This window comes from Mus musculus, chromosome 9 (genome assembly GCF_000001635.26).
Source record: "Mus musculus strain C57BL/6J chromosome 9, GRCm38.p6 C57BL/6J".
NCBI lineage: Eukaryota > Metazoa > Chordata > Mammalia > Rodentia > Muridae > Mus > Mus musculus.
In genome coordinates, this window is record NC_000075.6 from 44,153,192 (window position 1) to 44,178,323 (window position 25,132).

General features: G+C 42.8%; 1 protein-coding gene across 4 annotated transcripts in view; it reads right to left on the minus strand.

Moving 5' to 3' along the window:
- The window catches only part of Cbl (Casitas B-lineage lymphoma), a 91,284-nt gene that overhangs the window by 10,216 nt on the left and 55,936 nt on the right, over positions 1–25,132 (minus strand). For 3 of the 4 annotated variants that reach the window (XM_030244033.1, XM_017313115.2, NM_007619.2), the window contains exons 3-14: positions 20,062–20,208; positions 15,829–15,985; positions 14,019–14,140; positions 13,262–13,399; positions 11,611–11,698; positions 10,935–11,066; positions 10,148–10,351; positions 5,786–5,917; positions 5,323–5,700; positions 3,425–3,519; positions 999–1,139; positions 570–667 (exon numbers count right to left, since the gene is read on the minus strand). In XM_030244033.1, coding sequence (XP_030099893.1) covers positions 570–667; positions 999–1,139; positions 3,425–3,519; positions 5,323–5,700; positions 5,786–5,917; positions 10,148–10,351; positions 10,935–11,066; positions 11,611–11,698; positions 13,262–13,399; positions 14,019–14,140; positions 15,829–15,985; positions 20,062–20,171 — 1,795 coding nt within the window. In that variant the 5' untranslated portion in view covers positions 20,172–20,208. The remainder of the gene's footprint in view (positions 1–569; positions 668–998; positions 1,140–3,424; positions 3,520–5,322; positions 5,701–5,785; positions 5,918–10,147; positions 10,352–10,934; positions 11,067–11,610; positions 11,699–13,261; positions 13,400–14,018; positions 14,141–15,828; positions 15,986–20,061; positions 20,209–25,132) is intronic. The other variant, XM_006509963.4, reaches the window with a different exon arrangement.

Below are 25,132 nucleotides of genomic sequence, written 5' to 3' on the forward strand. Positions count from 1 at the left end.
CCTCTGCTGTGGTTAATAACTACTGAAGCAAGAGTCCCGAGAGCTATTTTAGAGCCTCCTCTGCATCTCACCTAAGAAGATCAGTCAAAGGCTGTGCGTGAAGGCTTCTTGAACTTTCCCCTTGGCAAGCTGCTTAACTTGGGAACTGAGTACCTACCACCCCCACACAAAAGAGTTTCATCAATGTAATGTAACTACAAGAAAGCTGATAATACTGAGATAGAACAGCTATCTCTATGTAATAGCCATATAACAGATGTCTCCAGGCCCTGAGAGGAGGGAAAAACAGGACTGAGTGTCTGGAAAGACAAGTGGGTCCATCTTGTCCACAAATCAAAGACCTCTGAACAAGAGTACTGAGAATACTTTTCTCCTCGGTTTAAGCTATATCAACCAAATGTTACAGAGCAACCCTACGGTCTCCCTCTCTTCCCAGACAGGGTATTTGCTATGCAGGCCAAGCTGGCCTCAAACTTGCAATCCTTTTGCCTCACAAGCCCAAGTACTGACATTTTACAGACAGGTGCTACCACATAAGTCAATTTTTAAGTAGAAGACAGGCCACTTACCAGAGGCGCTGTTTTCTGCTACAGACAGTGCTTGGGACTGGATGTTATACATCGCTTCATAGGTACAGCTGTCGATCTGCTGGTCACAGTCACATGCTCTGAATCACAAAGAGGTACAATGCTCTTCACAAACAAAATTCTGTTATTTGCAAATTTAAGACGACTCACCTGTTTCTAACTGTCTTAGGCCCTAATTCTTTCAAAATAACACATTCTCTTTATACCTACCATGACTGACTCATGACAAGATCAGATGTGCATGTTCTAGAGGCCTGTGCCACTGTGGAAACAACACAACTGCTTATCCACATTAGATCCAATGTACTGGGGTCTAGATTTCTCTTTCTGCTTTACTTCTGGCAATTAGCAAACAAGCAGGTAAAAGACAGCAAAGACACTTGGCTCCAAATAGGATTGCTGTGAGCATACCGTGAACTCTGGGTTGCCTCTAACGGCCGTTTGGGCTCTGGCTTCTGAACCCCTACAGGCCTAGATGTGGGAGTCATATATTCTGTGTCCTCTTCACTTTCCCCTTGCTCCCCAGGTGGCAGTTTTGGCATAGGAAGAGGCCTGGAAGAGTTTTAAAAAATAGATGAAGAAAATAATTAAGCCGGAAAACTTTCAAGTATGAAACAGAGTTAGAATTGAAACAGCTCAATTTGACAAAAAAACAAACAAACAAACAAAAACAAAAAAACCAAAAAACACCTAAGGTACTATCATTCCACAGACCATGGCAAGCATTTAGGAAAACAAGCACCAACTCAAATTCTATTTTTATCTCATCCAAATGTTAAAACTGGAATGGGAGCCGGGCAGTGGTGGCGCACGCCTTTAATCCCAGCACTTGGGAGGCAGAGGCAGGCAGATTTCTGAGTTCAAGGCCAGCCTGGTCTACAAAGTGAGTTCCAGGACAGCCAGGGCTACACAGAGAAACCCTATCTCGGAAAAAAACAAAACAAAACAAAACAACTGAAATGGGAAGTATACTCAACTTGTAAGTAAGTTTTAATATAAAGCTCCTTGTAAAAGGCGCTAGAATACTAGAAATATATAGCAAATCCCAATATGAAATTTCCTAATGGTAGTAAAGTATATAGTTTGTCAATAGTATAATAATAATAATAGTAGTGGGGGCTGGAGAGATGGCTCAGTGGTTAAGAGCACTGACTGTTCTTCCAGAGGTCCTGAGTTCAATTCCCAGCAACCACATGGTGGCTCACAACCATCTGTAATGGGATCTAATGCCCTCTTCTGGTATGTGTCTGAAGACAGCTATAGTGTACTCACATACATAAAATAGATAAATAAATCTTAAAAAAAAAGTGTAACTGCCTTTTCTCTTCAATATTTCCTACCAGAAGAATCTAAACAAGATAAAAAGTAATCTGGTTGCTAGCATCCTAGAGAAGATCCTAGACTTCTGACTCTTAATGCATTTTATTTGGGTGGAGGGGGGGGGGCAGTGCAGGGATCAAACCCAGGATCTTGCACATGCTAGACTGACCACATCCCTGGGCCCCTACTTCAGAGATCTTGCTGTTGCAGCACATACTACATAATTCTCACTCCACTTCCTGCAGGGCTGGAGAGATAGCTCAGTGGTTAAGAGCACTGGTGCTGTTCCAGAGGACCTGGGTTCAATTCCCAGCACCCACTCAGCAGCTCACAACTATCTGGAAGTCCATTTCCAGGTGATTTGATTACCTCTTCTGGTGTATCTCCATGGGCACTGCCTGCATATGGCACATAGGCATATATTCAGGTAGAACACCCAACTACATGCAATTAAAATAAAAAAACTTATTAAAAAAGAATCCTGTTATCCCACCTTAGGAAAGGAGACTAAGACAAAATACTGACTGCATAAAAAATGACCCTGCCTCATAGATCTTGGAATAAACCTGCGTGTCTTGTCTTTCTTTCCTCTTTTACCTTTTCTGCATTTCCTAAACAATCAAGAGAAGTACTTGCGTCTACTTGCCTCTGTTTTTACATAATGTTTTCCTGACTATGAAAGCAGTACAAGTTTTTGTTCTGGTTGGTTGGGTGGTTGGTTGGTTGGTTGTTTGGTTGGTTTTCCTGAGACAGGGCGACTCTGTGTAGCCTTGGCTGTCCTGGAGTTAGCTCTTTAGGTTCCGCTACTGCTTGTAGCTGAGACAGGGTCTCATTATGTAGTCTTGGCTGTCCTGGAACTTGATATGTAGACTAGGATAGCCTAAACCTTAGAGATCTTGCTCTTTCTGCCCTCCAAGTGCTAAGATTAAGGGCATTTGCCATAGAAACATACGAAAAACTGATTCTTTATAGAAAGATTAATAAAAATGATAAGACTCAGCAAGGTGGGCCTACATACATGCATAAAGAAAAAAGAATGAAATGAAAACATGACAAAAACCCAAAAATCACAGCACCCAGAGAGCCAAAGTAGGAGACTTGTGAGGTGGCTTTTGTTTTAAGATTTTGATTAACTTCAGTTATAACAAAACATGAACCATGTGAGGTCTGCAAGTGGGTGTGTGGCTGCAGGTGCCCAAGGCCCTAGGTCTCCTGGAGCTGAAGCTACAGATGACTGTGCTGCCCTATCTGGATGCCGGGAATCTAACTCAAGTCCTCTGGAAGAACAGCAAATATCTGAACAACCAGCCACTATCTAGCCCCCTTATTGTTTTGAGAAGTTTTGATAGCTTGTAAACTTGTAGCAATTTTACCTCTCTAGTGAGGGATACAGGCATGCACCAACCACACCAGGTTTACCATTCTAAATCTAATGTGAGTTTGAGGCCATCTGTCTCATGAAACAAACAAACAAACAAACCACTGCACAGCATGAAGTACAGATGTGGTCTGCTTACCTGGCAGCCAGAGAGTAAATGGCGTTGGCAGACGAGGAAGGCTTGATCTTTGGGTGCTCACTCTCTGGACCTGCTACTGGGCTGCTATTCATAGTCTGCAAAGTAAGAAAAGGCCTGAAAAGAATCTCTCTTTCCCACCTACAGCTGAGTATTTCCTCTTACTAAGCTTGCTGAAGAAAAAAAAAATCATCACAATATTAACATAAACATGGATCTCACAAACCCAAGGGTTAGCACCTCTGACAGAATCAGTGCTTATGGATTCTGACTCTGAAAAAAATACCAGGTGAGAGAGTCAGAAAGGAAAAGCCAGAAAAGACCTTCTTCGTTCTAATTCTAAAAAAGGATGAGACGAAGAAAGTTGTGCACAGAAATACCACTTCTAGCATAAATAAATCTATACCTAAACTCAAAATGGTTATTCTTCCTCGATGCTATGTCATTAGGTGCCACTCAAATGTCTTGATCTCTTCTGTGGAACCAACAAATGGCCACCTGAGTGTCATTACAGTCTTCAACAGTATTCCTTCTTAGATTTCTTTTTTTTTTTTTTTTTTAAATCTTTTTTTTTTTTTTTTTTAAAGATTTATTTATTTATTTATTATATGTAAGTACACTGTAGCTGTCCTCAGACACTCCAGAAGAGGGCGTCAGATCTCATTACGGATGGTTGTGAGCCACCATGTGGTTGCTGGGATTTGAACTTCGGACCTTCGGAAGAGCAGTCGGGTGCTCTTACCCACTGAGCCATCTCACCAGCCCCCTTCTTAGATTTCTAACTTCCTTGTCAATTCACCCATCAGATTGGTATCTGTTAGCCAGGTTCAAATCATCAGTTTACGAGAGACCAGATGTCTTTAACGTGTATGACTGTTTTCCTTGCATGTACATGTGTACCATGTCCCCTCAGAGGTCAGAAAAGGGCACTGGATCTCCAAGAACTGGAGTTACAGGGAGTTGGAGAATACCACGTGGGTGCTGGGAACCAAACCCAGGCCTCCTGCAGGAGCAGCAAGTGCTCTTACCTGCTGAGCCACCTCTCCAGCCCCCTTGTCTCTTAAAAAAAAAACAAAAACAAAACAAAAAGCCATTGATTTAGTGTGTATGTATGTATGTGTAAAAGTCACACAATAACTTTCAGGGTTCTCTTCTCTCCTGCTAGTACCTAGGTGTGGAGGAACCACACTCGCACCGTCAGGCTTACCACCATGTCTACCTGCTGGGTATCAGCTCTTGGGTGTTTCCTTACTTTTCTTTCTCCCCTCTCCCCATCCTCTTTCTTTCTGAGACAGAGGGTAACCTGAACTGGCCTAGAACTTATTACATTGACAAGGATGGTCTTGAACTTAGAGACCCACCTGCCTCTGTCTCCCAAGTACTAGGATTGCAGGTGTGTGCTTGGCTTCTTGGATGTTCCTTAGACCTCCTTCCAATTCACTTCTTTCTACTTCTTCTAGGGATCAAACCGAGCCTTCTCATCAGCCCTTAGTTTACACACTTCTTATGAGTTAAGAATTAATGCTATCTGAACTCTATATTAAAACCTATCAAATAATTTTGACCCAAAACAAGGCACAGTAGTGCATACTTGTAATCTCAGTTACTTAGGAAGCAGAGGCAAAAAGATCAAGAATTTGAAGCTAGCCTATGGTAGAGACCAAAACCACTCCAACAAAACACTTTATTTTTTCCAAGACAGGGTTTCTCTACAGCCCTGGCTGTCCTAGGACTCACTTTGTAGACCAAGTTGCCTTGGACTCAGAGATCCAATTGCTCTGCCTCCCAAGTGCTGGGAAGAAGGGTGTGTACCACTACGCCCAGTCTAACAAAACACTATGGACCATAAAATACCACTCACAAATACTACTAGGCTAAATATTTTAAAATTTAGGACTCACCATAGAGGTATCCAGACTAAATGTGCTTCCAAGCCTAGGGACATCTGCTCTGGGTTCCATTTGTGAGGGCAATGAGAATGGAAGCGAGTGCCGATTGGTCAATTCTCTCCCATTCCAAGGATCACCAGGGTTTGGAGTAGCTACTGGTACTTTAGGGATTGGCCGAGACAACCACGAGTCCCCTGGGCGGCTAGAAGGGACAGGGGGCAGTTTGTCTCTAGATGGACAATCGCCTGGTGTACAAGGCAGAGGGCGTCTCTGAGGCCTTGTTTCTGCTCCAACAGAGTAAGGCCGGTCTGGAGGGGGTGGTGGTGGAAGATCTCGAAGTGTGGGAGGTATTGGCAATGGTTTGTCTTTATGAAGGGAGCCAGAAGCAGCCTATGAAAACAAGATGGAAACAAGTCAATCAAAACCACTAAGACAACAGAGGCTGAGCAAAGTGCAGAAATGGTTAATGCTTTGCCTTGGAAGCAGTCCCCAGAACTGAAGTGCTGGCAGGAACAGGTGCTCGCTGCTGTAGAAGGTCAAGTCTTGGTGGCACTGGAGGAAGGGAAGCTTGTGGGGCCATGGAGAATGGAGAGGAAGGCCTTTCCACCTAGAACCGACGAGATGTTAATGGGTTACTCTTGTTTAGGGAAGAGCATCTTTCAATCCCAAAGTTACAGACAGCAGATACTATGTGACCATAGGTGCTGGGTGCCATAGAGCTCTAAAAACTCAGATAGTTTTGAAACCCTGGACTATGTCTGTAATCACCATAAGCAGGCACTGTCAATCATGGAGGCAGACTATTGGCAGATTCATAGAAAGGCAGTTGTACCACAAAGAACCCACCTTACAATTTTAAAATCACTACAATACTCTGTCTCTTCATCTTTGGAGGAAAAGAGGACACTGTCAAGAAGCTAGGTAAACATGCTTGCTCTGCAAGCCTGGCAGTCTGAGCTCGAGCCCTGGAGGAGAGAACTGATTCCACAGAACTGTCTTCTGACCACCACAGCAATGCCATAGCACCCTCTCCCCCCCCCCCCACACACATACACACATACAGTCATGCACTAAAATACATACACAAATAATAATAGATAATTAAATTTAAGGACAAAAGATAGATATTCTCTGTAGCCACCAGTGTCTAGTCCAGCACTTGATCTCCTCTAAAAACCTTCAAATCTACTGCTTCTCTTTTAAGCTGACTTTAATAATAGGCTTCTCGAGCTGGGCACTGTGATAGCCTTCACTTTTCTAAGAAACCAAGGGCAGGGCAAACATGAAAACTAGATAAAAAACAAGAAAAGTAAGCACCATGATTCCCAGCGGGAGAGCAAGGATATGAAAGAGCAAAGCCTCAGACCCAGAAGTCCAGGAAGCTCTGGTGAACTAGAGAAGAGCTGAAAAAAATTTTTATTTCATTTTTTAGAGAGAGAGAGAGAGGGAGAGAGAGAGAGTGAGTCTGTCTGTCTGCCTGTCTCTGTATGTGTGTGTGTGAATAAATGCAAACCGAGTGCAGGAGGCCACAGAGGTCAGAGGAGGGTACCAGATCCTTTTGAGCTAGAGTTACAGTGTAGGTGGCTGTAAGCCACTTCACAAGGACACCAGGCCTGGAATGCAAGTCCTTTGGAAGAGCACAGAGCACCCAGAGTCCTTACGTCCCTGAGCACTTCTCCAGCTCCCTCAGCGGGATGTTTGTAACTAGAATCCTAGAACTAGCCACTTGTCCTAGTTAAGGTTACTACTACTGTGAAGAAACACCAGGAAAATCACACTTGGGAAAAAAGGGTTTATTCAGCTTATACTTCGACATCACTGCTCATCACTGAAGGAAGTCAGGACAGGAACTCAAACTGGACAGGAACCTGGAGGTAGGAATGGATGATGTCGAGGCTGAGGAGGACAGCTGCTTACTGGCTTATTCCACAAGGCCTGTTCAACCTGCTCTCTTATAAAGTCCAGTACCACCAGCCCAAGGATGGTACCACTCATGATGGGCTGGCCCCTCACTTCAATCACCAATTATGAAAATGCCCTACAGGCTGGCCCATAGCCTGATCTATGGAGGCTTTTTTTCAGTCAAGGTTTCCCCTTCTCAGATGACTATAGTTTGTATCAAGCTGGTATAAATCTAGCCAGCACACTAAACTTCTGATAAAAATACATCAAAGCCCAAAAAGGATTACCACTTCACCTTTTTATAGAGATTTTTTAAGATTTATTTTTACTGCTTTTAATATGTATATGTGTCTATGTGTAGAAATCTGTATTTGAGTGCAGGTGACCACAAAGTGGTCAGAGGAGTTGGATCAATTCAAGGTGCAGCTCAGAAAACCACACACACACAACAAATGACAACCACCAGAGTATGAAAAACAGGCAACCTTGTGATTTCGTACACCTCTAAGGTGTGATTTTAATACCTTCTAAAAGTTAATTCAAAATAAACTGAAAGTTACAAAGAATAACAAAAATACTACCTATCTGTCACTCACTAAAGAAATTGAAATACTACAATCTTTGTGGTATTCTTATACATACCTTCTCTCAGTTATTTTCCTCTGTACTAACAAAGGTTTTATTTTTAAAGAAAACCTTTCAGTGTAGCCTAGGCTTGGCCTGAGTTTATCTTTAAATGTGTATGTGTCTCTGTGCAGGAGGCCTCCCTAGTGCCTACAACCATACCCTTTATCACAACAGCCCTCATAAGTGCAAACACCACATCATTTACCCCACAGTTCTGCTACAAATTCAACCTGTGGACAGACTTGCACAATACATTAACATGTTTCAGCCTGGAAACTCGATATCCCTTAAGAAAGACCAAATGAGCTGTGGGGTGATACCTTAGTCACTGTTCTATTGCTGTGACAAAACACCAACACCAAGGCAACTCATAAGAAAGCATTTAATTAGCCGGGCGAGGTGGCGCACGTCATTAATCCCAGCACTCAGGAGGCAGAAGCAGGCGGATTTCTGAGTTTGAGGCCAGCCTGGTCTACAGAGTGAGTTCCAGGACAGCCAGGGCTACACAGAGAAACCCTGTCTCCAAAAACAAAAACAAAAAAAAAAAAAAGAAAGAAAGAAAAAAGAAAGCATTTAATTTGGGGCTCACTGTTGCAGAGGGTTTGAGTCCATGGCCATCATGGCAGGGAATATGGCAGCAGGCATGGTGCTGAGGCAACAACTGAGAGCTCACAACCAGGCAGAGAAAGCTGAGAATGATACCCATTTTTGACAACCCCAAAGCCTACTCCCAGAGACACATTTCCTCTAACAAGGCCCCACCTCCTAATCCCTCCACCAACTAGGGAGCAAGTATTCAAATGCATAAGCCATTTTCATTCAGATCACCAGAGATAACCAAGTGGCAATGAAGACTTTAGTTTTGTAACTTCTACATGGCTACAGATCCAAGAGTTTCTCTGTGTAGCTTTGGCTGTCCTGGAACTCACTCTGTAGAGCATGCTGGACTGGAACTCAGAGATCTACCTGCTTCTGCCTCTGCCTCTGGAGTGCTGGGATTAAAGGCACATGCCACCAAGCCTTCATTTCTTTCCTTTTACCAAATACACGTAATATTTAAGAAACATATACGCAGCCATTGAAACAACATCCACTGTCTCCCTGTGCTAAACAGTGTTTTACCTGCACCTACACTGTCTTCCTGACCAAAGCTACTAGGACTAGAGACTTCGCTCAGTGGTAAAGAGCACTTGTTCTTGCGGAAGACCCAGATTCAATTCCCAGCCACCACATGGTGGCTAACAACGACCCATAACTCCAGTTCTAGGGAATTTAATGTCCTCTTTGATGCCCATGGGGACCAGGCATACACATGTTGCACAGATATACTTATAGGTAAAATACTCATACGTAAAATCTTAAAAAATAGAAAAAGAGAAGAAAGCAAGCTCTTCGGTCCCCAAGAGTCTTATCTGTGATTCCTGGTCCCACATGACACCCTACAGTGAGACCTAAGCTTCAGGATAATGCACGCCTTGTAAGTCTTCATTTAAAAACTTTAAATTGTATTCCATAAAAGTCCTGGAAGTTTCACCCTCAGAAAGAACAGCAAGTAAGCATATGTCCAGTCACAAATTCAGCTTTAAGGATATGGCCAAAAATTAATTAATTAATTAATTGATTAGCAAGGCTAAGGCTCTTACCTAGGGCCTTACACATGCTAGGAAATCACTTAGGCTGACTAGTTTTTTGTCAGCTTGACACAAGCTGAATCATCTGAGAGAAGGGAACCTCAACTGAGAAAATGCCTCATAAAACTGGCCTATACACAAGCCTGAAGAGCACCTTACTAGTTGGCTGGATGACCTGGTGGGTTGGTTGGTTGATTTGGAAGTTCCTAGCCCCTTGTGGGTGGGTGAGTGTGATCCTCAGGCAGGTGGACCTATACAAAAGCAGGCTGAGGCCAGGTATGTATGGTGGGACACATCTTTCATCTTAGCATTCAGGAGAATAAAAACATGCCAGCCTTGTCCGTATAACCTCTTCTCTTCTCCCTCTCCTCTCCCTCTTTTCTCTCTCTCTCCTCTCTCTCTCTCCTCTCTCTCTCTCTCTCTCTCTCTCTCTCTCTCTCTCTCTCTCTCTCTCTCACAGGCTAAGAAGTATGCAGCACTCTTCTATGACCTGTGCATCTGTTCCTACCTCCAGGTACTGCCTTGAGTTCCTGCCCTGACTCCCCTAGATGATGAACTACAAGCTATAAAAACCCTTTTCTCCTCACCGTGCTTTCCGTCAATGTTTTATCACAGTAATAGAAATGCTGAACAAGACATCACTCTAATACCAAGCTGTATCTCCAGTGCCCCCTTACCTTGGCACCTGCCAACTCCTTCATCATGAAGAGAGAATCATCAGCTCGTTCATCATCATCATCGTCGTAATTTGGGGAAGGAGCACCTTCTGCTCCTTGCCTTAATAGGCTGCCACTGCCTCTGGGGTCAAACGGATCCACCACGATGGGCTCAGTACCTTTGATTTCACATCGGCAAAAAGGACAGCCCTGACCTTCTGATTCCTGCAGAAGAAGCAGATGACAGTGACAGATACTTCTGAAAGTGCTTAACATACTTACCTACTAGAAGATACAGTTTCCAGAGGTTAAAGTACAGTTGATGAGGATATAGCTCAGAGGTAATGTGTGTACTCAGCATGCCTTGGAATCCAGAAAAAGAGCTAGAAAAGGGGGCTGAAGAGATGGCTCTTAGAGCTCATAAGTTCAATTCCCAGCAACCACAGGGTAGCTCACAACCATCTATAGTGAGATGTGATGACTTCTTAAGACTCTTATATAGAGTACTAATATAAATTAAATAAATAAATCGTTAAAAAAAATCTAGAAAAGGAGGAAAGTCAGGTACCATGTCCCACCCATGTAATGCCATCATTTGGGAGATCAAAGCAGAAGGAACAAGAATTTGAGGTCAAATTCTTGATTTGGAAGCCAGCAGTAGTTAAATGAGGCACTACCTTGAAAAATTAAAATGGGAGAAAGCAAGCAAAAATAGAAGGGGATTTAAAAAGGCTAAACTTATCCCATCCTTTCTATCTATAAAGTCAGAATGATACATAGAAACAATGCAGCGTTTGGACATCCATACCTGCCACGACGTGAGGCAGGATGTGCACATGAGGTGTCCACAGGGCTCAATCTTCACATCCTTATCATTCTCAGCACATATCTTACACAGTTGAAATGTGGAGCCCATTTCACAGTATAATTCATATTGTTCCTTTGGTGAAAGAAAAATGAGAGAGAACATGTTGAATAAGCAACAGAATGCTAGCAACAGGAGAACCAAAAACTGTCAATTTATTCAAATACAAGTGCCACAATAGGTGCTTAAGACATGGCACAGACAGGAGAAAAACTGCTTGTTGTGTAAGCATGAGGACCTGAGTTCAGATCCCCAGACCCCACCTAGAGCCAGGTGTGGTGGTACACACCTGTAACACCACTGCTAGAAGACAAAGACAAAGGGATCCCAGAGGCTTGACGGCCAGCACCCAAGCCAATCAGTCGGCTCTGGGTTCAGGAAGAACCATTTCAAAAGAGCTTGAGGAAGAGTGACTAACAGATAGATACCCGATGTTGACTTGGGGCTTCCACATGCACATGCAATACAACCCCCCCCCCCCCACACACACATACATACACACTCTCTTACTAGTCAGTGGTTTAAAATCTAGCTGCTGCAATTACTTAGACTCTATAATAGAGGTCATCAAGTCTATCCAAAAGTCTGGCTCCAGTAATAGTTATAAAACAAAACGCACCTGGGTTACTTTGATATGATCTTGAGGAGTTGGTTCACATAAACCTGTCAGGTCAGGATTTTGATTTCGTCCATCAGGAAACAAATAGCTTTTAAGAGACAAAGGCTAATTTATCAGTACAAACTAAAACAGATAAGTGAGAACTATGACATTTTAAAAATAAGTAACAAGGGTCTGAAGGGGTAACTCTTTGGTTAAGAGCACTGGCTGCTATTCCAGAGGATGGGGGGAGGGGTTGTTGTTTGTTTGTTTGCTTTTGTTTTTATTTTTAAGACAGGGTCTCACTGTGTACCCCTGGCTCTCCTGGAACTTACTGTGTAGATCAGACTGGCCTCAACCTCAAGAGATCTTAGCTCCAGAGTGCTGGGCTTAAAGGTCTGTGCTACTACAGTCAAGAGGATCCAAGTCTGATTACCAGCACCCTAATGGAGGCTTACAACTGTAATTCCAGTTCCAGGATTCTGATGCCCTCTTCTGGTCTCCTCAGATAATAGGCACACAAGTGGTGCCTATTTAGGCATGCATACAAGCAAAACATACACAGAAACAGCAACAACAAGAAGCCAGGTATAGTATCACACACCTTTAATCCCAGCATTTGGGAAGCAGAGGCAGGCAGATCTCTGAGCTGGAGGCCAGTCAGGTTCACATGAGTTTTAGGCCAGCCTAAACTGAGACCCTATCTCAAACAACTATCACCTTGGCAAGCAGGTTATATCAAACAACTAGCAGATGGGTTAGTTTGTCAGCCTGTATTTTCAATGAATAGCCATAAATAAATATATTGTTTTTGATTACTAAGGGAGGGCCTCATTATGTAGCCTAGGCTGGCTTCAAACTCACAATCCACTTAGTCCATCCAGTTCTTGGAGTGCTGGGACTATGGTGCATGCCGCCATGCCCCTGACTTCCATTTGCTTTTGACTAACAACTTCACGTGACACCAATTTACAAGTGTTGTAATAGGAAGCAAATGAAGCCAGGGGATATCTCTAAGTAGTTTCTGGCATCAAACTGCTCCAGTATTAGGAGCAGAATGTTTTCTTGCCCCAATGTAGAGATGATACATAATAGAAAACCAATTTTCCTGTCACTTTAGAACACAGCTCATTTTTTGATACCCACAGCAGTATTTTCAGTGTTTATTGACTGAAAATGAATTTGAATTCCCATAGGAATGATAATTCAGGAGTGAGAACTTAGCCATAAATATTAGCATATATCACAAAAGCCCAAGGCTTGAAAAAAACCTGCTAAACCAGAATAAAACTAGGTTGAAGGCAACCAAGGTCTGCTGTCATTGGAACATCTAATTACTCTCACATTGACTACTTAAATAAGCAGCTGAATATGTCCTGATCCTTGCATAGTTTTTAATTCTAATTTGGCTTTAGAACTAAGTTATCTGGAAAAAGAGGTAAAGTATATTTGTAGTAATAACTAGAACAACAAAGAAAGTTAATCTCATACCTAGAGAACCCCTCAAATGAGCAAAGCTGCTTCAACCTCAAGGACAAAGCAAGGTGGCATGTTAATACATTCCTAAAATGTCACCTGCAGAAGAACCATGCACTAGAAGCCACTAACAAAGAGGTAGTGAAGTCCTCCAGTTCCTAGATTCTGAGAGAAAACAGAAAGCAGCAATACTCACAAGCCTTCCCTGAAGCCATCAATCAGTGCTTGGAAGAGCGGTTTATTGTGTGGGATTGTCTGCAGAATGTTCCCATCGGCAGTAACATACCCAATAGCCCACTGACCCAAACGAGTACAGCTCAGCCGAAAGATGTAACTGAGAACAGAGATGACCAGAAGTTTCAATATATATGCTGGTATTCAATAGAAGGCAGGATAGAGACAAAATCAAAAAGACCATTAAGAATAGCTCCTATAGGGGGAAAGGATGAATACAAATGAAAACAATGTATAAAAATGTAATAATCAAAGTCCTTTCTCTGTTGCTAACTTGAAAAGAACTGAAACTGACTTTTCAAGGGCCTGGTGCATAGCTTAGGGAGAGTGAGGACTTAGTATGCTACAGGCATGGCTTCAATCTCCAATTAAAAGAAAATCAACTTCTCTAATGATCTCAGAGCAGAAACAAAAGACATTTAACCTCATTGTTCTAATTTTAGACATAGGGTTCTGTGATATATTTCAGGGTGGTCTCAAACCATCTTCCTGTTTCAGCCTTCCAAGCTCCTACACACTGGGACTCCCAAGGACCAGCATAAACCCCATTCCAGATTGGCTTAAAAACATTTACTAAATCACAGGATTTGATTAAGTCAAGTCCTCGGACAGATCAATCCTATCCCTAAATCTGGGCTCCTGGGGAACCAACATGATCACGTTCCTTCAACTCCTAAGAGCGTCATGAAAGCCAGCAGGAGACCTGCAAGCTCACTGACCTGCCAGGTTTGTGGATGAACTTCTGCAGGCGCGCTTTCACTTCATCGTATGTCAGGAAAGCCATGTAACCAGGGTGAGTTACAGCAAGGCTGTTCCAATTTCTGAGCAAAGAGGACCAGGGCTAGAGAAAGAAAACATTCATCACAGACCATTCAGTGTACACATACACTCAGCCTCAGAACAATGAATAACAAAAAGAAAAAAGCCCTCAACTCTCAATTACGAATTCAGGTTTGTTCCAAATTCTCTATTGTCATCCTATGGGAAGACAAATCTATTTGGGAGAGTAGAAACATTGAGAGCTAAGAATACAAACTGCCTTTATAGGGAGAAGATGACACACACAAAAATTTACTCAGCAATTCTAACCAGTATTAAAGTCAAATAATAATAAAACCCAGAAAAACAGAATAGGGTCTATATATGCAATTATTAAGTCCTTAATGAATGAATGTTTATTCAAGCTGACACACATACATTGAAATACCAATGCATTTTAGGGTTAACAATCTAGAATGCAACAGGGAGCCAAGTATGGTGGTACATATTGCAATCCCAACACTCTGGAGGTAGAAACAGATGGGTCAGAAGTTCAAGGCTAACCTTGGATATATAACAAACTTGAGTCTACTCTGGGCTACATACGATTTTGTCCCCCTCTCCAAGCCCCCAAAAAAGAGAGAAAGAGTTGAACAACAGAAAAACAAGTTGGACACACACATCAAAGGAATAAAAGGATAGGCTTTGAGCCCAGCACCTTTCCAACTCTTGGGAATGCCTTCCTTATCTTTCTTTTCTTCTTAATCTTCTTAAAAAGTATCTCTCAAACTTATTGGATGACATTTGTATTTGCATATGGGTTTTATCCAGGAGAACATGGGCACAGGGTCTCTTCTCAACACAGAGCACCTTCTCAAGGATTTTGGTTCTCAAAAAAAGGATCACTACATAAATTTAAATAGCCAAGGTAGGGATGATTCTCTTAATTGGCATGAAACTTTTGCTCCTCTATATTTTCTTTTTTTTTCCTTTTTTGTTTACTCTTCTCTCATATATTACTTCCCAACTACAGTCTCTATTCCCTCCTCTCCCCTTCCCTTGTTTTTAATAGACTCTCTATTTCTGCCACCACTTGCCTACCCCAAAGGGATAAACTATATCCCTTTCTGTCAGTTCTATGACATTAAAATAATGTGAGAGGATATTCAAGAACAACCAAAAAGACACAAGACAAAAGATTATATAGCCATTTAAAATTTTGTTTTGTTTGAGATGTCTGACTGTGTGTACACGCATGCACACACATATCTGGCTAGGCTTGGAACTTACCTTGTGGTTCAGGCTAGTCATGACCTTTTATTCTCTTACCTCAGCTTCCCCTGGTCTGCTATTACAGGAAACGTGCTATCATGTCTAGTGAGTTTTGAGATATTATGTGTGTGTGTGTGTGTGTGTGTGTGTGTGTAATTTATTTTATGTCTAGGAATATTTTGCCTGCAAGTATGTATGAGTAGTACATGTACGCAGGATGCCCACAGCTGAGAACAGGGCCATTGTCTCACCTAGAACTAGAGTTACAGTCACTATGGGAACTGAACCAGGGTCCTCTGAAAGAGCAGCAGGTGCTGTCAGCTTGCCTCTAACTCACTCTATAGCCTAGGCTGGCCTTGAACTCAGCAATCGTCCTGCCTCAACTCCCTAAGTGGTAGGATTATAATTGCAAGCCACCATATTCAACTTTTATCTTTTTTTAAAAAGAGCTTTCTCCTTAGAAAAATAGCAGGTTAGTCAATGACTTTAGAATCATACCTGAAACAGCCGTGTAAAAATATCAAATTCAAAGACAGAAATATAATCATTGCAGGTCAGATCAATAGTGGACTTCAGAGCCATGGCCTCCAGCCCAGAACTGATGGGATGCACTTCATGCAGGGCCTGTCGAAAGCTCTTCCACGGGACTATCGTCCTGGGAGGGATGGGTGAAAAGGCACGGTGAGAACAGGCAACTGCAGACACTACCATCATCAAATGACACCAAGCAAGACACATTAGGCTCCCAATATTAACAGCAATTCTCTCACAGAAGCCAAGTTATATTTAGACTAAGAACAGAAAGAAGGAAGTAAAGGATGTCTGCTGACTTCCTAATGAGTAACAGAGATGGTTTTCTACAGTTTCCTGGCCAAAACTATCACATATTGATCCCTTTTTCATCTTCCTACAGCATTTGTTCCACCCTAGAAGTACAGGAGAAAGATGAGGTCATGCCTTGTTTTATCAGTTTTACCATCGAGACCCTGGTCAGCCTTAACTTTCCATCCTCCTTCTCAGCTTCACCATGCTGAGAGGAGAGGTGCAGACCACTACACTAAATTTTCCTCAGGAGAAGAAGTCCCTCTACGTAGGCTTGGCTAGCCTAGAAGTCAGAAAGATCCACCTGTCCCTCCCTCCCAAGTGCTAGAACTAAGGTGCGCCATCCTACCTGGCTTTATCTGAGCTTTGAAAATCACACCAGTTCTTATTTTGCGTAATAGACTTTTAATTTTATTTTTGTAGTGTTGGGAACTGAACCAGGGCCTTATGTATGTCAGACCAGCAGTATAATCTTTATAATTTTAGCCAGACATTAGTGTTTTGGAGGGCAAAAAAGCTGACCAGGAACTTTTGTGTTGCTGCCTGGCCTCAAACAGATTTCCAAGTGCTGGAGTTATAGGTGTGAACTACCATGCCTTGCTCAGCATTAACATTTTTTTATTAGTACTATTTTTCCCCCTGCTAAAGACTGAACTTTGGGCATGGATTCTAGGCAAGTGCTGTGCAGAACAAATCTCTGAGTTCCAGGCCAGCCTGGTCTACAGAGCAAGTTCCAGGCCAGCCCGTAACCTCACACAGAGAAACCCTGTCTTGTAAAGCACCAAAAAGGAAGAATATAAACTCATACAAAGCAATTATGCAATACTCAGTGGGAGGGGCAGGTAAAACTCCACAATTTACCAATAATATTCTTAGCTATATAACTAAGGAGAGATTCTAGCTTACAAAAATAATTATGACCCTGCTCACTGTTTGCAACAGTAAATAATTTATAGGGCGAAAGAGTTGGCTCAGTGGTAATATCAGGTACTACTCTCCCATAAGACACAAGTTCAAGTCACAGAACCCACATCTAGCAACTCACGACCAACCACTTGTAACTCTAGCTCCAAGAGATCTGACACCCTTCCTGGCCTCTGCAGACACTGCATTCACAGGTATAAACACAGACATATACAAAGAGTAAAAAAATTTTAAGCCCATAATTTGAAATGTAAATGCTCATTAACAGGATAGACAGGGAGAGAAAAGGAAGAATATTCAATCAAAGAACACGGACTATCTAAACTGAAGTTGTATTTGTTTAAAGACTGGAGAAAGCAGGACATCCAGACGCCTGCCCACCACGTGGGGTCCACAGCTGGAGCCACTACAATGTGCAATTATGGTGTGGAAAGATGGGAGAGAAAGAGAAGCAGAAGCGCTAGAGCACTAAAAATAGAGGCCGTATTGGAGATAAGGGGTAGGGGAGGACGTGGGGTGGAAGGGTCAGGGGTGGAGAGGAACAGCCTGATGTGAGTAGCCTGCCCTGCCACCTGAGGCCATGGTGAAGTGCCAGCACATACTGATGCTGAGAGCCATGTCTGGGTCTGTGGCCATGCAGCAGCAAGGGTCTGTGTCAATGTCCATGGCTCATATTACCACCAAAAGCATGCAGCTATTCCTACTTTGGGCTGTTGCCTGGGACCTCATTGATGTCCAAGGGCTATGCAGAGCTAGCCAAACCTCTCACTAGCTGTAGTACCATGTCTGGGTAGCACAGTAGAGCTGGCCTTGGTGGAGGGGGTGAGGCTGAGTCAGCCCTGAGGGGAGTGGAAAAGCTGGCTCTGCCTCTCCTCTTTTGAGCATACAGAGTAATGAAGGCCAGATTCCCCTACCTGCAGCTTTTCAGCAGTCAACAGCAGGAGGTCACGAGAGTGAATGAGACAGCTGGCCCTGTAACACTCAGGAGAGGGGGCCCTGCACCTCACCTGGGCAGCACAGGAGCTGGCCCTGATAGCAAAAGCACCAACCATGAGCTTGACTGGGCTCCCACCCCCATCCCTCAACTGCAGCACTCTGAAGAGTAGACTCGGTACCTTGTCTGGGTAGCACAGTAGAGATGGCCATAATGTCGTGGGGGTGGGTAAGCTGGCCCTACCCCTTGTCAGCTGTAGCACTAAGGGAGATAGCTAGCCCTAGTGGTGTGCATGTGTGCAGGGAAGCTGAAGGCCTGATCAGCTCAGCTACCACCCATGCTCAGGGCTTTGAGATGGCTCACCCCAACATCCACCCCATCTATGACCTGCTGGAGCACATGAGGGCACCCATTCCTGTCTATCCAGAGCTACAGGATCTCCGTAGCACAGGGCAGCACTAGGATGGACGAGAGGAGCAGTGTTAAGGATCCAGTGTTAATACTGGAGCAGAGGCCAGGAGCCTTGAACCAGACCAATGAACACTTGCAAGGAACCAAAGAATATACTGTGTGACACACTGTGACACACACAATGAGATTTTTTTTCTTTTGGAGGGGGAGGTAAGGAGGAAACAAAGAAGCTGGACAATGAGTGGGACTGGGATGCATGCTGTGAAATTCACAAAGAATCAATGAAGAGGTTAAAATAAAAAGACCGGAGAAAGCTGGGTATGGTGACACACATCTTTGATCCCAGCACTCGGAGGCAGAGGCAGGCGGATTTCTGAGTTCGAGACCAGCCTGGTCTACAGAATGAGTTCCAGGACAGCCAGGGCTACACAGAGAAACACTATCTCAAAGAGATGGGAGAAACAAGTGTCCCTAGCAAATCTAGGAAGTCAACGCTGCACAGCTTCCCCAAATCCTGTCCACGGTCTGTTTTGTTTCCAAGGTTTGCTTGAGAAAGGGTCTCTCTGTATAGCCTGGTTGTCCTGGAGCTCACTCTGCAGCCTGCCTCTGCCTCCTGAGTGCTGGGATTAAAGGTACACGCCACCACCATCTGGCAGTCATATTTTTATTTATTTATTTTTTGAGAGGGGGTCTCACGTTGCTAAGGCTAGTTAATTCTCAGTACAGGGACCACGGTCACGCACCATCGTCCCTGGCCTTTTTTTTTTTTTTTTTTTTTTGTTAGCTGGGTGTGGTGGTGCATGCCTTTAATCCTAGCACTCTGGAGCAGAGTCAGATTTCTGTAAATTTGAGGCCAGTCTGGTCTACAAAATGAGTTGAGAAAGCCTGAGCTGTTACATAGAGAAACCCTGTCTTGAATAACAGCAACAACAAATAATAATAATAAATAATAATAATTAAAAATTCATTGTTACTGGTGATGGTGGTGTGTATTTATATGTGAGTGCAGACTGCAAGTGCCAAGGTGCACACGTAGATTTCAGAGTCAGCTCTATGGAGTCAGTTCTCTCCTTCCGTCTTTACATGGGCTGGGGATCAGACACAGCTGTGGGGCTTATGTGGCAAATGCTTGACCTCCTGAGCCATCTTGCTAACCCACTGTGTTTTTGCTTTAAAAAAAAAAATTTATTTATTTAATGTATGTGAGTGCACTGTAGCTGTACAGATGGTTGTGAGCCTTCATGTGGTTGTTGGGAATTTAATTTTTTAGGATGTCTGCTCGCTCCGGTCAACCCTGCTCACTCCAGCGGCCCCACTCCCTCTGGTCAACTCCACTCGCTCAGTCCCTGCTTACTTCGGCCCAAAGATTTATTTATTAATATACACAAGTACACTGTAGCTGACTTCAGATTCACCAGAAGAGGGCACCAGATCTCATTACGGGTGGTTGTGAGCTACCATGTGGTTGCTGGGATTTGAACTCAGGACCTTTGGAAGGGCAGTCAGTGTTCTTACCTGCTGAGCCATCTTACCAGCCCCCCACTGTGTTTTAAATAGTTCATAATTTAAAATTCTAAACAAGTATCTCCTAATATGAGTTTTAGCTTCTCATAGTTAAGGTTCATCACTTAGAGACTTACTTTTCACCAAAAGCTTTTCTCCAAAATTCGGCAGCATCAGCTTTAGTAATCCGGAAAGTGTCTCCTTGGAAGAGTCCGCTCGGAAAGATGCCTTTCAGTTCTGCCAGCATGTGGCTGAAGATCAGGGATAATTTGGTCAGGTTTCGCCTACAAATGAGCAAAGTACAATAATTAAAATGTAAAATTACTGATATTTCTTTAGTGCACTGAATTCACCGTAAAAGGAACCTAATATGAACATGAAAATAAATTTATTTTGGTCAATAATTTCTGGTCAATAATACTCAGAAATACTCTAAACTAGGAGAAGGAGGACTGTGTTTTTGACACTAGATAGCTACTGCTCTTTATGTAAAGCGGGGAGGGCTTCAAGAATTATTTTTCTCTAGCAACAAATGAAAGATGGAAATAATGTCTTACATCTCTCTCCAATCAAATGTCACACAGCAAATAAGAAGAAACCCCACAGTCAACTCTCTGAGCTTACGCTGACAGGGCTATATTTACTTTTAGGGAGACAGTTAGAGGATGCACCAAGCAAACATAAAAACTTTGCACAGCCACAACCACACAATCAGAATAGAAAGGCAGGGCTGGAGAGATGGCTCAGCAGTTAAGAGCACTGGCTGCTCTTCCAAGAGGTCCTGAGTTCAAATCCCAGCAACCACATGGTGGCTCACAACCATCTGTAATGAGATATGACTCCCTTTTCTGGAGTGTCTGAAGACAGCTACAGTGTACTTACATATAATAAATAAATAAAGATCTTTAAAAAAAAGAATAGAAAGGCAATATCCATGTAGGATTTCCTCTCTGCAGAAACTTTTTTTTTTTTTTTTTTTTTTTTTTTTTTGGTTTTTCGAGACAGGGTTTCTCTGCATAGCTCTGGCTGTCCTGGAGCTCACTTTGTAGACCAGGCTGGCCTCGAACTCAGAAATCCGCCTGCCTCTGCCTCCCCAGCGCTGGGATTAAAGGCGTGTGCCACCACGCCCGGCAGAAACATTTTTTAGATTAAAAAATATAAAGTAGTTCATTCAAGACAAAAGCATTATCAATAACTATTTAAATCTACAGACCTAACAAATATAATATTCACTATACCAGACTTCGTGAAAACTGTCAAAACCCTTTGAGATATTCCCACGTATTTGCTTTTCTGCTATTTCTCATTTTCTACAATCTCTTCTCTTTCTTTGATAACAAGACTTTGAAAACTACCTTGAAATGGGCTGATGAGATGGCTCAGCAGTTAGGAGATTAGGAGCACACACTGTTCTTGCAGAGAGTTTGAATCCCAACACCCACATCTGACAGTTTACAACCACCTGTCATTCCAGTTAAGGAAATCCAGTGTCTTTAGCTCTGTTGGTACCCACACGTGCATGCGCACACACGCACACACATCTTTGAAAAACATAAAATATCTCCATGCTCTACAAATCCCTTATTTGGGGCTTGCTAGGTTTCTAACTGTTCACCTTACTTCACCACCAACAGCAACACCTGAACAAAACCATCAGATTAATGTTCCTTCTCTAATCTGCTCTTTCTTCACACCCCTATGCTGTATTTAATGATGGCATGCAACTCTTATGTCCCACAAACTCAAACATTTTGGCTTCTTCCATTTCCTTACTCTCATATTTGCTTTGTCAACTTTGAAGATAATATGTTGTCAGTTCTCCTTGAATCGTGTTATTATTCTAATACAAATTCTTTGCTACTTTAGTCCTATGCAGATCCAATCTAACAATTCTAAAAAAAATCATTTTTATTAGATTTGAACAAAAATTTCTTGAGACGGTTTCTCTGTGTAGCCCTGCATGCCCTGGATCTTGTTCTGTAGGCCAGGCTGGCCTTAGAGATCTGCGTCCCTCTGACTCCAGAGTGCTGGAATTAAAGGTGCATGCTCTCATGATCAATTTTATTTTTATTTTATTTTTAAAAAATTATGTGTAGTCTGTTCAACAGAAGTGGTAGGTCTCAAAGGCCTCTCTAGATGGTGACCTTCAAGCTAAACCTGAGGGAACAATAAAGACATTATCAAGTTGGTATCTTCTGCTCTCCAAATTATTTTTCCACTAAAAATCTACCAGGTATAGTACTACGTACAATCAGAAACAAAAATGCATACCAAAATAATAATGAACAGAAAGCTTTTATAAATCTATGAAGTCAGCCACAAGATGAGGAAAGCTATCGACCACAAGGATGTAATGGCATCAGCTACCTGAAGATTAGTTCAAAGTGCTGACTAAAATATTTATTCAAAATCAATTTAAGACATTTTCCTACTCAAAAATGCAGCCCTTCTCCCCCAAGCCAGTAGACATTTCTTAAAACCACCAGCTGTATACCACAACCATACTTCTCAAGAGGAAACAGTAAGTCTCTAAAATCCCACGGGTCAGAGTTTTCTAAGAGTTCTGATCTGGAATTTTGCCCAATAACACTTTAAGGTTTTGGACTTGTGGTTCAGTGTCTACAGTGTTATTTTTAGCAGAATCTAACACGGAAACAGAGCAACGAAGCATGACAGCTTATCTGGGCGTATGGCTAAGTGGGCAGTACTGGTCAAAGTCCTGTCAGAGGTTAGCAGTTCCCACACTCTCTCTTCTTCAGACCAACAGAGAACACAACCACTTCATCTTCTGCAATATGTATGCTAAAGACGGAACTTTTCATCGCAAGCTCTCAATAGCTGCAAGAAACACAGTCTTTCTGTAGCAGAATTAGGGGAGGGCCCTTCTGTACTTCTTTTAGCATCCACATCTAAGGAACAGCACACTGACTCTACAGCCCTCAACTCTGATACCTAACATCCCCCCACCTACAACCCCCTCTCCCCCCTTCACTTCTCACAACTTCCTCATGATCAACTGCTCATTCTAAGTGCAGAATCAGTTTTGCTTTGTCAATGCTAGGGATCCAGTCCAGGGCCTTGTGCCTGCAAGGGGGAACATCGTGCTGCTGAACTACACACCCAGCCCAGTATCAATATTTTTTGCAGAGGAGGTTGTGAGACAAGGTCTTTCCTGGCTGGCTGGTCAGGTATTGATAGCAGAAGATATATATATATATATATATATATATATATATATAGCATAGCAGATATATAGCAGAAACTGGTCTTGTTTTGTTTGAGACATTAGCCCTGGCTATTCTGAAACTCACTATGCAGACGAGGCTATCCTTAAACTCACAGAGATCTAACTACCTGCCTGGGATTAAAGGTGTAGGCCACCACCCAGGCAGGTCTTAAATACCCAGCAACCCTCACGCCTCAGCCTCCCAAATCCTGTGATTACAGACCTACCATGCTAAGGCTTCTTTGATAAGTTAAGATTCATCTGTCTCAGCACTAGGGAGGCAGAGCTCTATGAATTTGAGGCCAGTCTGATCTACATAGCAAGTTCTAGGCCAACCAAAGCTACAAAGTAAGAATCTGTCTCAAACCAAACACAATTAAATTAAAAACAAAAAAATAACATCAGAAAACAACAAAAAAGCCCAACATTATTTCTAGTCTTCCTGCCTTAGATCTGAAGTAACAATTATATAATTATATTGTGTATAATTTCACCTAATAAGGAATCTTGCTAATAAAACAAAAGTACATTAAAGGATTAAATGGGTAATTGCAGATCCTATTTGATCTTTGAAAGTGAAAATACAGAGCTAAGGAGATGGCTCAGCAGGTTAAAAGCACCTGTCTTGTAAGCATGAGGACCTGAGTTCAAATCCCCAGATCCCATGTAAAAAACTGGACATGATGGTACACAAAGCTCACACTAGTGCTGTGGGAAGAGCAGAGACAGGAAGTTTGCAGGTTACCAGCCTCACTCCAGACTCAGTGTAAAGTCTGTCTCAAAGGAACAGGATGAAGAACGCTAAGAATAAATGCTCTTCAGAGAAGGCCACGATGGGGCCAGCGTACACGCCTTTAATCCCTGCATTTGGGAGGCAGTGGTAAGTGGATCTCTGAGTCTGAGGCCAGCCTGGTCTACAGAGAGCTCCAAGGACAGCCAGGGCTACACAGAGAAACCCTGTCCTGAATCCCAACCTCTTACCCCCACCCCCACCCTTACCCCCACCAACAACAAAAAGAAAAAAGAAAAACATACTGACTAGGCAGAGACAAGCGGATCTCTATGAATTCAAGATCTGCCAGGGTGAGACCTTGTCCCCCCTCCCCCGCCCAAAGATAAGTAGTAAGAATGCCTCTTCCCTCAGAAATGCTAAAAATCTCAAGAACAGGTGGCTGCGAGGTGAGATGAAGAGCCTCCACAGGAAGCAATGTGATGATCTCTAAGCTGTCAAAGTGGACAGTGACCAAGAGTCAGGGCTGCAGTGCTGAGATAAATTTCCAGATGACAAGAATGTTCAGTCACATTTATAGTAACAGTCAAAGTGCAGTGTCCCTGGGCAATTACTTAACCTCTGTGGGTCTGACATCAGATATGATCAAAGGAAGCTCAAATAGCCCCATCTATATATAACAAGATGTGGATAGATACTGTTCAAGTTGAAAATGGGAAAGTAATCTGAATTTCCTAAGACTGAAGAAGAAACACAAAAGCTCACCAGTGCTTATATACTTGGATGTCTGACGACCAAAAGCTACATCAAGAAATGTACTTTGTGTAAGAGCAGGACCTGAAGTTGAAACCCCAGAACCCACAAAAAGCCAAGTCTAGTCGATTATTGTAATCTCAGAATCTAGGTGCTCCTCTGCTTCTAAGGCAACAGGGGATGGAGACAGCAGAGTCCTCAGAGGTTCCTGCCCAGCAGTAGCAAACAAGAGAGACCCTGTCTCAAACAAGTGGAAGGTAAAGATAGACCTCCAAGCCTATGCAAAGGCACATACGTGTACGTACACACACACTTAAAATTTATTATTTGTAAGGCATATTATTTTTTGCCTGTCAACAATGTAAATGAACTAATGTCATATGTTATTTATATAAATAGTTAGATGGATCCTACCTGAGGCTAGAAAAATGAGTCTATTCTGTTATCACATTAGGGATTTCCTAAGCCGGAGAACCTAAGAAGTAGCATGCTTTAAAAA